General features: G+C 33.6%; 2 protein-coding genes across 5 annotated transcripts in view; one reads left to right on the top strand and one right to left on the bottom strand.

The window, feature by feature from the left end:
• The window catches only part of LOC134534210 (cullin-3), a 33,684-nt gene extending 31,059 nt beyond the window's left edge, over nucleotides 1-2,625 (bottom strand). The window contains exons 1-2 of one of the 4 annotated variants that reach the window (XM_063372467.1): nucleotides 2,473-2,625; nucleotides 1,496-1,698 (exon numbers count right to left, since the gene is read on the bottom strand). In XM_063372467.1, coding sequence (XP_063228537.1) covers nucleotides 1,496-1,552 — 57 coding nt within the window. In that variant the 5' untranslated portion in view covers nucleotides 1,553-1,698; nucleotides 2,473-2,625. Of the gene's footprint in view, nucleotides 1-1,495; nucleotides 1,699-1,918 lie in introns of all 4 variants that reach the window. The other 3 variants (XM_063372466.1, XM_063372465.1, XM_063372464.1) reach the window with 3 other exon arrangements.
• LOC134534212 (propionyl-CoA carboxylase beta chain, mitochondrial-like) lies at nucleotides 2,048-17,776 on the top strand. Its single transcript, XM_063372471.1, has 10 exons — nucleotides 2,048-2,242; nucleotides 3,861-3,974; nucleotides 4,145-4,270; nucleotides 5,135-5,281; nucleotides 5,865-5,984; nucleotides 6,812-6,999; nucleotides 9,204-9,409; nucleotides 11,447-11,655; nucleotides 16,388-16,586; nucleotides 17,145-17,776. The coding sequence occupies exons 1-10, from the start codon at nucleotides 2,048-2,050 to the stop codon at nucleotides 17,264-17,266; spliced, it is 1,626 nt and encodes a 541-aa protein (XP_063228541.1). The 3' UTR covers nucleotides 17,267-17,776.
• The last annotated feature ends 31 nt before the right edge of the window (nucleotides 17,777-17,807 follow it).

The following is a 17,807-nucleotide window of genomic DNA, read 5'->3' as shown; positions in this document are numbered from 1 at the left end:
ATGGATAAGGCTTCATTTAATTCTGTGTATACAGAAATTTCTTAGTAAATAAATAAATGTACTAATTGTTTATAATTGCTTATTCTTGAAGCTGAACCCTCTGATGCAGTGACTGAATCTTGAGTTTATTCTACAGTACTGCGATGTGTCAGCCGATGACAATGCTAGTCCCATGAATACATCAGATTAAAAGTGGTCATAAATTGTTTCCTTACAAATCCTAGGTTAATGCTTCTGTAGGTACCTTAATGCTATTCATAAAACTAATCACTGAAATAGGTATGGTTTGATTGATAGCTACCTACATTATTATTATTATTATAATTATTGCTGCAAATGATTTTTAAGCTTTTGGATAGTTAGTTTTTATACTTCTATGATTACATAGGTACTTTCAATTTTTTTCTTGGAAGTTATATTATGAGAATTAATACAGTTGTTTTTTCACTTCATTCTTTTTAGTTGTTACTCAATACGGTCTATGAATAATACTGGATTTATACCTCCAATGTGCAACTTGATACAGAGAATAAAAATACCTGCTTAATTAGCTTTCTAAATATAAATATTTTCAGTTTTCATGGAATACAAACTGAATTCCAAAAGAGATCTTTAATTAATATGCAATGTTTATACAAACAACAAAAACAAAACTATTTTTTTCCAAGAAAAGGGTTATGCAATTCAAATATAACTTATTTGTATATTTCTCTGATTTTGATTGCAAATATGTGTCACACTGCTCCCGGTACAAAGTAGATCTAGCATAAACAGTATAATTGCCTACCTGCTGCATTTGTTGTTTAGTCAAATATTTACATCAGTGATAAAAATTAGGTGTGCCTATAATGCTTACTCATGCTCCAGGAAAAAGGAAGGTTGCATACAAGAAATTAAAAAATTTGGGGTTATTCAAATTTTAATAATGCATAGGTATGTGCATACAGATTAAGAAAAAATGTGCAAAAACAATATTCTTCTTTTGAAAAGCCCTTTAACTCCACAATTACCAACTGCCATTACTAGCAATGCACTTGGTTGGTCACATCTTAATACATGCACCTGTGCAGTTGGCAGCACTCAAACACAGATGACATTCCAGATTACTTAAAGGTTTCAAAACTTATTGACATTACTTTAATGGTATGGCCACAATGTAAGTAATTTTAAGGTCGGTGAATGTTAAAATTATGAGCTCATAGGGCTAATGCAATGTAAGAACCGATCTGAAATGTGAAACCACAAAGTAACCAAACCAGCAAAACTGTTGTATAAGGACACTAGCATTTATTGATGCTAAAAAAATACATATATTTTTAGTAGTACATACTATTATATAAAAGAGATTAAATTAATTCAAACGGAACATATGTTTAGGATCTAAAATTTCTCGTGTTGATGACAAACGTAGCGCACACACCGAAGTGTTAAAATAAAAATGATGGCAATCGGTATCGATTCATCTAAGCTAGGTCTATGAATATATTTAACTTACCGGAAACGCCCTGATTCGCATTTTCCCTTCCTTTTTAGGCAGGCCGCTTTTCATCATTTTGAAGTTTTGAAGGCTAAAATCTCAAAATAATAAAATATTCACACCGTCATTTGTGTTGAAACTCTGATGGTGCTTACGGGGCTGGAGTTCAGTTACCTCACAACTGCACTTCAACGGTAAAATCCAGCCATGGTACACTACATCTGTAACATCAGCAATTGCCCCTCATGAATTTCCGTAACAGAATTATCTTTACAGAATTGCAGATACATTTATTATTCCCAAAAATCTTAACGATCTGTTAAAAACTAGTACACAAACAAATGACATCCGACAGATGTCGACACTATACGAGTCAAGAATACACAGTTCAGAAACATCGAACATGCATTTTTAGAAAATGTTATAGACGTGATACATTACATCTTACATTAACTGGCCAAATGAAGGGTGATAGTCAAACATCCAGAATTGTAACGATAAAACTAAAAAAATTGTTTCTTCTAAATAAATATTTGAGGTAAAATAACGTCACTGTCCCAATAATTTAACATGGCGCTCAGAATGCTGGCAGACGTTTGTACCAGACGTTTAAAAAGTAACTGTGTGATTTTACAATGGCAAAATATTGCTTGTCGATATTCCACAGCAGCACACACTCTCCGCGTAAAGCAAAATATAAAAGAAAAACGAAAAGAAGCTTTACTAGGCGGAGGTCAGAAAAAAATTGATATTCAACATTACAAGGTAAGTAATTCATTATCACCTATGTATTTGTAAACAAACAGGAAATGTGTTTCCTCTAGATTATATACGTCGTACTAAAAACATAAGATATAATCTGACTAAAAGTGCCTAATTGTTCCGTTAATAAATTGATTATTACGTCTCGTTGCACTCTTGCACCAGTTAATAAAAACTTAAGTCTTGATTCAACGTAAAATTGTGTGATTGACTTTCACAAAATATTTATTCACCTTTATGTTGGAGCTGTTTTTCGTTCTCTTGCGCATGATCTCATAATTCACGTAGAATTTATAAATAAAAATGTCAAAATCAGCTGATGTAAACCTTGACTAGTGATTAAAGTAGACGTATTTGTATTGTTGCGCATTACGCCATCAAAGCTTAGGATATGTCCATAGAATTGACCAAATGAAAAAAAAAAAAATTATTTACAAAAGTGGGTTTTTTAAAAAGATTTTTTTATACGGTATAATTTTTATGTACTCATGAGAAAAAGCAGGTATTACATTTTTATTTTACCGCCAACAGTCTGTATTATTGTTCTTTTGCTCATTATTGTTCTACAGCATTTCTCCAACGACAATGGGGATCTTTAAATATTTGGTCTGTTATCATTTTCATATCATTCTATATGTAGTAAAATTTACCATTCAATACCCGGGAATCGAACCCAAAACCCCTCGCACTGTAAGCCGGTGTGCATCAGCTATAAAGGTCGGCACATTCTTAATCATAGAACATACAGGTTCTGAATTGAAACAGTGATAAAAGTGCTATTCCTAAACTATGATATCATCGTCAACAAAGTGTCAACCCTGCCACCTGCAAATTAATTTGTAGACATTGTGCCAACTACATCCGCGATGACTTTTTGTATGAAAATCAGTCCAGAATAAATTTAATTGTACATTAATATAGACAGTTTTTAATCTTCAACTGGTTATTTCTTATGATAGCTCACTTTTCAAAAATTGTATTGGTTCCAATAATTCATCAAATTATATTCTTGTGTCAATTCTGCCACTGTACCACTCATGATTTGTATTCTAAGGTCAGTTTTTTTATATTCAAGGTGGTTATATGTACGAGGTGATCTTATATTTGAGGTTATGCATCCCCCCCCCCTTCATTTACGTAAACTTGGCACCCAGAACCCGCCTGCCTGCGGGTGTGACACCACCCTGGTTGATATTTATCTTTTGTTGTTTTCATGTCCTACTGTCCCATCCAGACATAACCTATACTCACAATTAGGTGCAGACAGTACTGTAAATCCCTATTCAGTGGGAAACACACATTCTATGGATACCTAATCCTCATTCTGTGCTGAAGTCCCAGTCAGATGTACAGATTTGCTGGACTTCAGTTCTTTCTGGTTCAACATGAGTGGCAGAAAGCAGGATGTTGTATGGCTTTCATTTGAACATGCTAAGAACCAAACTAATAACATAATAAAAAAAAACTGGTTCAAACAAAAAAAAAATAGTTGGGTTTTTAAAATAAAACTTTTTTTTTTTTACAATCCTGATTTAAAATATTGACTTGGCTTGAAAATACTGTATGTCATGGTGGGAGCACAGAGCTACTTGAATCACAGTCGGTGATGTTATGCTTGCAGGGGAAGCTCACAGCCAGGGAAAGGATACAGTTGTTGTGTGATCCCCAGACCTTTGTGGAATACGACATGTTTGTGGAGCACATGTGTTCAGACTTTGGCATGGACAAACAGAAGGTGGGTGAGCAGTGCTTGGTCGTGTTCTGTAATTTCAGCTTTAACATATTCTTATATTATTATTATTACTACTATTACTATTACTATATGTCCTCTCAAATGCGACTTCAATGTTGAATAGTTGTGCCACCTCACTCGGCACGAGTGGTGAAGAATGGATTTGTTTCCAGTACCCCGGAGACTCAGTCATCACCGGGCACGGGCTCGTCAACGGGAGGCGGATGTTTCTCTTCAGCCAGGACGCCACCGTGTTCGGGGGTAGCTTGTCCAGCGCGCACGCCAACAAAATCTGCAAGGTGCGTCCAGCAGTTCTCGCGCGGGGACGCGATGGGGCTTCACTGCTGCATCTTTCACGCAGTAAAACGCAGGACTGAGTGGCTTATTATTTACAAACACGTACGTTCATGGAGGGCTGCTCTGTGTGTTTGAAATGTGGAATATTGCTGATGTCATGTTCGCACCATATTATTCAATGGAATTTATTTAGGCTTGTCCAGTTATAGTCAGGAAATAACCAATCAGGTTAAGTACTATGATTTATTCGCTTTTATTTAAACAAGCTTTCAAATTTTCATTTTCATTTTTTATCAGAACTAAAGTTTTTTGGGGAATGAATTTCCAGTGTGTTTGAGGAAAGTGATGGCCAGCTTAAATCTTTTTGAGGGGGCCAGATATAATTTTCAAAACTAATCCAAGGGCAGAACACACATTAGTTAATTGTGCATTTTGGCATTTTTTATGATATACATGTTCTGTAAAGTGACTAATAAATAAAATTGTGGCATGTTATAAAGAATCATAACATTTGTCTTTTGAAATTAGTATTCACAAAAAATTAAATTAAACTTATATATGATATATATACTCTATATATATGTATAATATATATAATATTATTGAGTAATATAAAGATTAATTTAATAGAAAGAATATAGAATTATTTCTGTGAGAACACTCTGGCCGAGAACTGTGTTCTAAATATATGTGAAGACGGCTAATCCGTGGCAGTGTACGTGATAATGTTTGTTTGTTGCACGGTTCTTTAAGTGGGCCGTCGTCGTAGCGGGTCGGATGTGGTCGCCAGGCCGCCACTGCTGCAGAGGAAGGAAAGAGCCCTGGTCGGCACAGTTGGTCCGCTGTGCAGTGGGTCGTCTGTGCAGGTGATGGATAAGGCAATGCTGGTTGGAGCGCCGGTCGTAGGGCTGAACGAATCTGGCGGTGCCCGCATTCAGGAGGGGGTGGATTCCCTGGCTGGCTACGCCGACATATTTTTGAGGAATGTGATGGCTTCCGGAGTTATACCGCAGGTAATCAACATTTTTTTTCATTAAAAAAGCATACTGTAATTCAGGCTGTGGCAGAGATTTTATTACAGTATTTTAGTTAATGGAATTGACATTTTTTTAGAAATTGACCCAACGATAAGTTTAACTGTTGAAAATATGTTGCAGAAAAAACTCAGATATTTGTGAATGATCTCAAAATAGCACTGCAATTTAAATTTAGGAAATACCAATAAAAGCAGTTCACTGTTATACATGGAAAACCATAGTAAAAAACTTTCTTTTTTTTTTTTTAATTTTTTCTAAATCTTGATTTTTACTACTAAAATAATGTAGGTACTACATGGAATGAGATGCTTTGATTATCAGAGTTTTGAATAATTTATCCCTTTTGAACATGACTAGAACTTATCCTGCTTGTTTCTTGAAACAATATTGTGAGGGTGCGATGCTAATTCACTCACTGTTAACAGTGTTGCAATAGAGCTGTTTCTTTAAAGATGAATCATGCCAGTCGTTGTGTGTCGGTTGGGGAGGGTTTCACTCGGTTAGAAAGCTGGAATTGTAACATGTCAGATCATGTCAGTGGGACCGCATGTTTTCAAAGGTCTCGCTGATAATGGGTCCGTGTGCTGGCGGGGCAGTCTACTCCCCAGCTATCACGGACTTCACGTTCATGGTCCATGACACTTCCTATCTGTTCATCACGGGTCCAGATGTCGTGAAGGTAAGATCGCCTGCGTCTCCCAAAAGAAGTGCATGCACATCAAGGGCGAATGTTCCGCCATAGAACCATCAAACTGTCGCAGCGATAAAATGATTTTTAATTAGGTTCTGAATCCTTGGAGACAAGTAAAAATATACGTAACTTGTTTGCTGGGCAAATTTTCCACAGCTACTTATGTTCTCATGTGTGGGAGGCATTTTTCTCAGCTAAATAACGGCCATGGACTAGTTCAGTGTAGAACTGGAAATGTGACTCCTTTCCACAACAGAGTGTACGTGTGGGAGGGTTGGAAGAAGGCAAGGCAGCAGATACATTGCGTGTCAGTGAAAAATAGAATAATGAATGTTTAGAGTTCCTACACTCTTTTGTATCTTTTGTCATACTTTGATGTGCTGCACACACTGCTCAGAAAGTAGTTTTGAAGTGATTGCGTATACATAATTTATTTTTATTTTTCCCACTAGCTATACATACTTATTACAAATTATTATATGGTTAAAGTGGGTGATGTATCAGTCAAAAGACACTATTTTGGTAAAGTATCTCTGGACAAGTAGGTAAGTGTTGTATTTGTTGATAAATGCTATCTTTATGATTAAACAGAGTTCATAAAAAAAATAAAAACAATAACACTAAAATCCGTTTTGTTTTAAAAATAAAGTCGGCCGAAAAATAAAACCATAGAATCGTGAGTGTGTATTCATTGTACAGAAGTGTGTATTATAGCAACTGTTGCGACTCTGTTTTTCCCCGGAGTGACTTGAACCAGGAGCCGTGGACGTCGAGTGCTTGAGTGACCCCCCCACCGTCGGCACGCCGTGTTGCAGTCTGTGCTGAACGAGGACGTGACCCAGGAGCAGCTGGGGGGAGCACGGACGCACACCGCCGTGTCGGGCGTGGCACACAACGCCTTCCGGGACGACATAGACGCCCTCCTGCAGCTGCGCAGGTTCCTCGGCTTCCTGCCCCTGTCCAACCGAGACCCGGCCCCCGTCAGGGCGTGCGACGATCCTTGGTTAGTCGCTGCTTCGTAGCTGCAGCCTTGAAGGAAAACAAACAGATACTGTGCGTATGAGCACATACTGCAAACAAACTACATATGAAATCTTCACTGATGAGACAAAATATAGTGAATAATATAAGCAATATTATCTTAGACAATTCTACCTAATGATATAACAATGGGTTATGTTGAAAAATAAGAAGTTTTGGTGAGTTATACTTAATCTAATACTATTCAAATACTTATTTAATTATTAGATTTATGTGTTATATCTGGAATCATGACATTTTCGCGAATAGCGTTATAATAACGTATTATGCGATAACTACAGTTTAGTCAAAGACTCTCGTGAATACTATCTAGAAAAATTTTGTTAAAATGAATTTTGGTTCTAAATACAGCTGTTTCCTCGAGTTTATCTTAACCGTTTCTGAAATAGTGAAGTGTCATTCATGAGCAATTCTTTCAGAATTAAAGAATCTTTGAGTGAACTTAGGCATATGAGTCGTTTCCTATGCAAGGGATCTGATCTTTAAGTCGATTACTCGAAAGCTGAGCATGATTTAGGAGAATGTAAAACGCAGAGAGAACAAGAGAAGTCTGATTCATTCGTGAAATTACTCGGGACATCGGAGGTCAGTGATTGCAGCATGCGTGTTCACAAGAGCAAATGATAACTAATCAAAGATAAAGGGTAACTTGAAAACATGAAAAGGGATGGGAGTGGAAGTTAGTGACTTAACAAGTATGGCGTTACATTTATTATTCAATTATTGTCTAAATTTTGTTTACGAAATTTATCTGTGAGAGCTTTGAAAGTAACAGTGGGTATACGGCTAGACGTCTGGAATTTCAGTTACCCGAGCCAATCAGGTGGTTAGAACTAAAAGAACAAAATGAATGAATCTTTTGAACAATTCATCATATGGAACTGATTCAAATGACTCGATTAGGTTAAGAAAATAGCTCGGCTCATCACTATTCTGAAAATGTCACGAATTACCTGATAGATATTTAAAACACAGCTACACAGGAAACAAATTTTAGTAATAAAGTATTTTGATATCTGAATGTAGTTTTTTTTTTATTACAGCACCTAGCGATAAAATTTATGAAAGCCACACATGCGATGATTTGCACTTTTTGCTGTGTGTACAACACAGTTACACTTCTTGTATCTTGATATATTTGGTTATTTAGTGAAAAACAGGGATGGCTTTGTTTACAAGTGAAGATATTCTGCATTGTTATATTTAGTCCTGGTTTTACGTATCTTTTCTTTTATTACTTGACGTGACATAAAAAATTGTCAGTTGGAAAAAAATTTTGTTTCCCAGAAAATGTTGGAATAAACGTGAAACATTTTACAGAACTAACCGATCTTCTCATTTATTTGGACTTAGAACTTTAACTATTTTCTAATTAAGTCCAATAAATAATTTATAATGTGTTTTATGTTCGTTTAGCCCTGTCCGTCCCTTTCTTTACATTTACTTCAGTTTTAATTACAGCATCTAGAAATGTATACATTGTGTAGGCTTTGCCGTGTTTATGCCAAATGAAAGAAGTTGGTGCACTACTTTATTTAATAATATCATTAGAAATTACCAATTAAAATTTAGCTAATATAACCAAACCAACCATCCATGCTGTTCCATATTTTTAATGTAGCTAACCTAACCTAACCTAACCTAAACTGACCTGACCACACCAAACCAAACCAAACCAAAAGTTCATCGATTTCACAGTATTTTTAAACTACATAAACTAACCACTATTTAAAACTGTAAACCACTTAAAGTATCAAATTACCCTCCCAAAAAATGACTGGAAAACATCTCGGGAGGTAACAAAAGTCATTTTAAAATGTTTAATTATTTTCCCTTCAGAATAACCAAAAAAATATTTCAGATTCTATTCAAAGGTTAAAGAATACAAATTTTAAGCCAATAAAATGCAAAAATTATCATTTGGTATCAAATTTTGTAACTAACATAAAAATTTTATCCTGTCTTTGTTCACCACATTTGCCTTGTTTTAACACCACTATTAGTCAATTTTATTTACAGTTTTTTGGTGTCCCTAGTTATACCCCATAACATCTGGGATTTCAAAACAATACAGTCTATTTTTGAGGTGACATCAAAATAGCTTTGCCTTTATTCAGGGTTGGCTTATTTTCCAACAGACTAATACTGAAGTTTTGTTATTTCCAGGGATAGAGATGCTCCATCACTAGACACGATTGTACCGCAAGAATCAACTTCAGCTTATGACATGTTGGAAGTTGTGAACAACATTGTGGATGATGGAGACTTATTTGAAATAATGCCAAAGTATGCAAAGAATTTAATCGTAGGATTTGCCAGGATGAATGGTCAAACTGTTGGCATTGTAGCAAACCAACCTAAGAGTGCTTCAGGTAAGTCATTTGTTGTAATTTGAAACAGACTTTAAATCAGTATATAATCATAGTTATTAGTATTTATATGAGGCACAGTAAAATAGCCATACTAATCTTTTAAAGGGAGCAGGAATAAATAATGAAAAATGTGGTACAGAATAAAAAATATATAATTTTATGCTTTAGTAATATTGTGTGGAAATCCAAACAAAAATTTATAAAATGTGATAGGATTAGGTAAATTATTTTCTTTACTTTTGTATCAGAGAGTCTTTTATTTTTTTCATTAGGGTACTACAAGTTTGAGTATTTTCTACACTCGTGGTCTTCTGCCTTTTTGTAATTAAAGGCTGATTGGTTCTTCAGATAAATTGTTGTAGGTCTCCTTGAACATTAGAATCACTAGGATTTCTTTTTTGTTGTTATTTTTCAAGATAATAAAAGTAACATTAAAAAAATTACTGAATTTAAATTTAAAAAAATATATTATTTACTTTCAAAGATTATAAAGTACATTTCTGAAAGTAAGAATTATGTTGAATAAAACAATATTAAAACATAACAACAAAATAACTAAATTTAATCATTGAAATTACAATTCTTCATGTTTAGGTTTATAAAACAATTTTAAAAAGAAACATGTATTCAATTAATATTGCTCTTTTTATGAATGAAACAAACTTAGGCAGACATTTTTCATATGCAGTAGACTCCCAATGATCCGGGGCAATGACTGACCCAGGGTCAACAGATAACAAAAAAAAAAAAACACTATTAAAGGAATGTGTCAAAAATAATATTAATTCAAATTTTTTTTCATCCCTATTATTTAAAACATACACTGTATAAGGTTAAATAGGTACTAAAGTGTTACCGTAGATGCAATTTACAGAAAAAGTTACAATACATACATCTAAAACATAACTGTATAATAATTTTTAATTTTTGTGGGCTGTCAAGTACCACTTGTTTGCATTTTTATATTTTTATTATTAGACATTACCGTCTAGAGATTATGACAGAAAAAAATACTGCTGGCATTGGGACTGCTGCCTTGAAACTAGCCAGCCAGTTATCGCTCGTGTGAGTCACAGAAAAGCCGTGCCGTGCCGTGCCAGTGCCGTGTCGTGCCAGTGCCGACCTGAGCACGGTTCACAAGCGCACGCGACTTGCAGGGAAGCGTTCATAATTTACTCTAGCAGTCTCAAATCTCATTATGCGTTCCACAAGTACCAACTATGTATGCACTCTATTTGGCATCACATTTCATCTTGAATAAAATGCTCTGTTTCATCACCCAGATAACTGTCCACCTTGTACTAGTGGAGATCGTAAGAAAAGTTATACACTCGCTGAAACATTGTCCACTGGCCGCAAATGGTCCGTGGGCCGAGTCACAAGATGGGGAAGAAGAAAAAAAAGCTACATACAGATAAAAATTATATATGGGCTTTCATAATCATATACTTAGGTTTGATATTGAACACTGGTCCATGTAATTAAAAAAAAAATTATTTGTGAATATTAGTAATAGAAATTGTGTTTATAAAAGTGAAGTTATGTTACCCTATGTTTTATTTGCATTAATAAATTATAAAACATTTAGCATAATTATTGATTTTTAGTACTAAATAAAATTTATCTCAATAATTTTAATTAAATAATTAGTATTATATTTGTGTTTATATTAATACTGAATTCTGAGTATTTATTTAAATTTTTGTTTGAACTTAAACTTTACCGTGTATATTTATATCACTCCAGTTATTTTATTATTGTATTTCAATTAATTCTTTCCATGCAAAATTAAAGTTAGTTCTTTAGTATGCCAAGTAAGTATAACTTCTAATGCTTCTACACAAGTACATGCACCCTTATTTTTAATACAGGTTTTTTTGTTTTTTTTTCCCCCAAAATATCCTCATGAAAAAAATTCCTGTGTTCAATTCAAGCAAGTTGACACCTGACTTATAAAATTAGGTAAACTTTTGGGTTGATTAATAGGTGTATTGAGAATTTGAAAGACTAAACACCCAAGGACCCGTGGTTGTGCAGGTGTTTTGGACATCAACGCCTCTGTGAAGGGTGCGAGGTTCGTGCGGTTCTGCGACGCCTTCAACATCCCCATCATCACCCTGGTGGACGTCCCAGGGTTCCTCCCGGGGACCGGGCAGGAACACAACGGGATCATCCGGCACGGGGCCAAGCTGCTGTACGCCTTCGCGGAGGCGACCGTCCCCAAGATCACCGTCATCACCCGCAAGGTGCGTGTGCGTCTCCGCGCACTGCCGTGAGGCACGGCAACCCACAGTGCAGTAGCATCCCTCGCGTATCAACCAGAGGAATTAATCTACACCAAGCAATTTGCAAATTTTTCATAGCGGAACATGGCCGTGGCGTTTAAATAATGGTCACTCACCAGATTATATAGTGATTTACGATGAAACCAAAATAACACTGAAATGCAAGTTAATAAACCATAAAGAACCCAAATGCAACTAAAATCATAAATAAAATCACCTTTTTAATAGATTGCAAAAATTTTACATTACGACATTGGTACATTTTTCAAACACACAAATACTTTCCAATTTATTTTTATTGTTCCAAGTAGCTAGATATGTTTATTACAAATTATTATATCATAATTATTCCTAAAGTGTATCTTATACAGTTTTGCTGAGAGAAGTATCCTGAATTCGTAAAAAAAAATTATCACTCAAATCTTCTGGTTTAAAAAAACTAAATTGACAAAATTAAACTATCATCAAATATATATACAAATTATGTTTGGTAGTGAATGTGGGACAAGTGATAGAGCTATGAAATTGCTTAAAATGCTAAATAACAGAAATGTAATTCAAGGTAATTCCAATCACTTCATATAGCTTTACCTTGCTCAAGAGATATAATGTTTTATTTTTAGTGATGGGTCGATTCCGATTCCGGAATCGGTCGGTCCCACCGATTCCAGTATAATCGTGGGATTCAGAATACAATGGTTTTGGAATCGACCATGACCGATTCCTGCATTGTTTTTAAGTTTACAAAATACATCTCCTACGCAACGTAAGAAAATACTAAAATGAATGCAAATATAATTTTTAAACTACATAATACAATCTTTTTTACGGAACTGATTTACGAATTACGGTAATTAACGTATTTATTTACTTGCACCGCCATTTTCCCTATAGTACAAATGCAGTATCTACTTTCCCGCTTTAAACGAAAGCATTTTTCGGAAATTACGTTGCAGCAGCACTGCATTTAATAGTAAACCTTAAAAAATAACTAGACAAAACCATAAATGTTTAAAGAAAATTATGTAAATGTAAACGGCAAGTAAAATAACGTAAACGTTAACAACTTGATCATGGCAGCTACATTTGCCATTGTAAACAACCTAATTTTTTGTTTGTGCTACCGGCCATGGTAAACCATACGGCCATGAACCAAATCTTTGGTGACGTGAACGTGAAAATTAAGATGTTTCACATCTCTGCACTTTAAACTTTACAGAATTAAATGAAATAATTTTTGAACGAGATTTTACCCAAATTGACAGTGGATTACTGCGACCATATTAAAATAAGTTTAAAAGCAACATAACCAAATTGCTGTAAATCGGCGTTCTTGTGCGTGTTCAGCGATGCTCTTTTTACATTAGATATATTTATTTATTTATTTATTTATTTATTTATTTATTATGGCCTTCTATACAACCCAAGCAGATGGGAAGAAGTTGTCAATTTGCAGAACCACATTTCACATACATATATCATTAGAGAACCGCAATAAAATACTACATAAGTATTACATATGAAAACAAATACATATTTAAACAAATTCAAACAGATAGAAGTTGTCAGTTTAAAAGCACAATATATATAACAAACATCATTTAAAAACAACAATAAAACATATATATATATATGTTACACATATGATCATAGACAAATAAACAATTTATAAAAACACATTACATATAGCAAACATCACTAAAATACAACAATACAGAAATACATATTTACATGATACAAAAATAAAATAAAATACTATTTATCAAAGAATTCTTCTAATGAGTAGTAAGCTTTTTGTAGTAAAAAGGTTTTAAGTTGAGATGCAAATGTATGGTTATTACTATTTTCCATAATACTTTTTGGGAGTTTGTTAATTAATTTCATGCCCATATAAAATGGATTTAGTGTATATTTTTTGGTTCTATGCTGTACATTATGTATTTTATCAGCGTTTCTTGTTAAATATTTATGTATATCACTATTTTTTACTAATTGTATATTATTGTTATAAAACAATATTGTTTTATATATATATGCTTACCACAGTCATTATTTTATTTGTTTTAAAAATTTGTCTACAGTGACTTCTGTGTTCCTTACCACATATAATTCTCACAATTCTTTTTTGTAAAATAAATATTTTTTTCCAATTTGAGGAATTCCCCCAAAATATAATACCATAGCTAATAACAGATTGTATATTTGAATAATAATAAGATAAGACAGCACTACTGGAGCACAATTTTGTTAATGTATATATACCAAAGCATGTTGAACTTAATTTTTTGCAGATGTTATCAACATGTGCAGTCCAGGAGAGAGTGTTATCTATAGTAAGACCAAGGAATTTATTACTTTTTACATAGTAAAAAATATCATCACCTATCCTAATGTTATTTTGTATTAATGAATTGCTTCTCCGCAATGCGAATTGCATAATAACAGTTTTATTAGAGTTTAAGGTAAGATTATTTGTAGAGAACCATCGCAATGTATCAGTAAGTGTTTGCCTGGTTTTTGTTTCTAATGTATGTCTATTTGGGTCCATAATTAATATACTTGTATCGTCGGCAAACAATATTGGATAACCTAATTTTAAGCTTGTTGGGAAATCGTTTACATAAATGTTAAATAAGATGGGACCCAAAATAGAGCCTTGCGGCACACCTTGTGTAACATTTTTTGGCTCAGAAAAACATGCTGTCGTATAATTATTTTCAGTAAATATGATTGACGTAACTTGTTTTCTATTATTAAGATATGATTTAAATAAGTCATGAACCACACCTCTTATACCACAGTTTTCTAGCTTAATCAAAAGTAGATCATGGTTAACACAGTCAAATGCTTTTGAAAGATCGGCAAAGATGCAATTAGTAAAACATTTTTTGTCACAAGATGTTAGAGTATTATTAATAAAACGAAAAATTGCTTGCTCTGTTGATTTTCCTACCATGAAACCAAACTGATGGTTAGTTATTGGTCTTTGGTTATTTAGAAATTTAGTCAAAGAATTTGCTATAACCTTTTCTAGAATTTTTGAAAAGGAGGAAAGAAGAGCAATAGGCCTGTAATTATCCATCTGTTTTTTGTCACCTTTTTTATAGATTGGTACAATTTTTGCAAACTTAAGTCTATCAGGAAATATACCTTGTGATAGACATTCATTAAATATGTATGTTAATGGGGATTTAATCAAATTGGAGCATTTTTTTAAGATTGTGACTGGAATACCATCTAATCCAAAGGAATTTTTATTTTTTAGGCTATTTATAACATTGACAATATCATCTGTAGTAATAGGTTTTATGAATAACGACTTATGATGCATATGCATAGGTTTATGATGGTCAATATCTTGATTATAGTCCTTGTATTTAAGGTTTGTTTCCATTTGTATCTTTTGTGGGATTTCAATAAAAAAATTATTAAATTTATTCGCTATTATTGTACTGTCAGTCACTTCTACACTGGAGATATTAATACTTAAGTTATCACAACTTTTACCAGGTTTTATTTTTTGGAAAGGCAGTTGGCTAATCTGGATTTCCAAACATTGCTGCTGAAACGTTCGTAAATTTTTATTACCAGACATAAACAACCTTTTGAAAGTAGTTGTGTTTAACAGAATTGTTTCCGATAAATTTTTGAAATGAATTAAATGTTAACACGCGATTTTTTTAAGAGTTTAATTATTTTGTGTAAGAAAATCTCACCATAAAATGTGGACATTTTGAGGTGCTAAACATGCACAGAATGTTCTTAGTCAAGAACCGAAAATTTATTTTCTCTTTACGGTTGTGAAGAACTGCAAGACTGGATGGATTTATTCTTTTCACCAAGTGAGATGGTCCCTTGAAATATGTATCAACGAGGTTATATTGTCATTTTATTTGGATCATTATTTACTTGCGCTTGAAAATAAAATTCTTAACCTAAACGTACAAACCTCGTTTTTTACAATTAATTAATTGAGTTGATAATGTAAGGTATCAAAAGTTGGTTAAGTTATAACATTATTTACAAAATACATCATAAGACATCTTTGATTATTGGCAGTGTTTGAACACATGTTTCGTCTAACTATATGCAAGGTTAAAAGGCCAATTTGTGCTAGAAATTCAAGGTAGCATAACTTGATGGTAATGAACATACTTTTTAACATTATATAAGCTGTATATAATGTTAATTTCTGCACAGAAAATGAAACACAATTATATCAATAATATATATATTATATATAATTATGCAATTATATTTTTAAAATCATAAACAACCTTTTTTTTTCTGAGTATATTACTCTGTTGAACATTGTCAGCTAAAAATTAAGGAATCGGAATCGGATCGAAGAATCGACCCTTTAATTTAAGAATCGAAAATGGAATCGGAATCGGTATATTTTAGGAATCGGCCCAACACTATTTATTTTGTTTCCATTAATTTCTTATGACAGTTCACGGGTAAATTGTAGATCCTGTATTTTACTTATTTTTCTATAAGAAATTTAAAAATATTACCTATTCATTTTATACTGTAAGCTTTTTATAAAAGTATTTAAATTAATGCCTTATTGGATCAAAACTACTTTTCATTAAATATTGTTTTCTTAAAAGTTTTCCTGTAAAATGGATGTTATGTTCCAAATTTGTTTGGGGATCTGCCTGTTTTCAATATCACAATATCGCAATCCCAGGCATACGGCGGTGCGTACGACGTGATGTCTTCCAAGCACCTCCGCGGTGACATCAGTTACGCCTGGCCGACTGCGGAGGTCGCAGTGATGGGAGCCAAAGGAGCAGTTTCCATCCTCTACAAGAGCAAGCCAGACGCATCTCGCTACGAAGAGGCCTACGTGGAGAAGTTCGGCAATCCGTTCCCTGCAGCTGTCAGAGGTCAGTGCAAGCTCCAAGGGGCATGGCTCTCACTTACCTACCGTCTCAACATGGACAAACTACACAGTAGGCTACTTTTGTCTATTGTACATATTCTTACAGCGTAACAACCTCTGTACATACTATCAGTGGTATGTGAACGTATTAGTTTACATTTTTTGGTCATTGAGTGGTACTACGGCCCTACTTGGCACGAGACTGTAATGACTCAATCAACAGAAATGAAGGGTATTGGTTTTCTGTACCAATCTCGAGTCACGAATTCAAATGGCAATAAATTTGATACTGATTCTTTTTTTTTTTTTTGAAAAGAAAATAATTGACTCCAAACCAGTATAGTTATTTCAATTTCATTGAAACCAAATGAAGGTTTGATAGGCTTCCTGATATTCATTAACTCCAAAATTTTATAGTTTCATCAAAATTCATTAGGAGGATTTTTCATCTAAATCAAAAATGAATATTAATCCTATATTGATTGTACTGCTTATTATCTTCACCATGACCATATTATATGTATAGGCTTTCTGATGAGTCTTTAATCTTCAACTGTTTTAGGTTTTGTCGATGACATAATTGAACCAAGAACAACTCGGTGGAGGATATGCCGTGACCTAGACCTGCTGGCCAACAAGAAAGTGACAAATCCTACAAAGAAGCATGGAAACATTCCACTGTGAGATACAGAAACCCAAAGTCTGTGAGATGTATACGTATTTTCAAACTTTTTTTTTATTGATAATCAGCTAATCGTAAGATATTTTGATAATGAATATACCTGTTTATTTTTATACTAATTGTTAATATGGAAAATATATTTCCATAGTTGTATATTTTTGAAAATGTTTTTAAATTTTATATATATAAAAAACTATACTTTTGTACAAAAAAAATTGTTACCATTACTACATAACATTAAGTTTTGTACCACACTATCAGTGTATTCAGTAGGTAGTTGACACCACACTATCAATGTTATCAGTAGGTAAGGTATTTGAGGAGCTATTGACTTGTCTACAGTCATAAATTTTGAATCATCAGCTCAATTCAGTTGGTACATGGACAGAACCAACAGCCAGCATGTTTAAGGGGAAGAGATGGTTATGAACTTTGTTTTATTTCAGCTGAATTCTTGTAGAAGATGTCTTCGGACATGTACAAAACTTTATAAACAAAAATTTTCAAGCAAAGTTATAAACTTTTTTTATTTATTAGTCTTCA

Source organism: Bacillus rossius, chromosome 7, assembly GCF_032445375.1.
Source record: "Bacillus rossius redtenbacheri isolate Brsri chromosome 7, Brsri_v3, whole genome shotgun sequence".
NCBI lineage: Eukaryota > Metazoa > Arthropoda > Insecta > Phasmatodea > Bacillidae > Bacillus > Bacillus rossius.
Note: the sequence above shows the minus strand (reverse complement) of the source record. Positions and strands in the feature narration are given on the sequence as shown.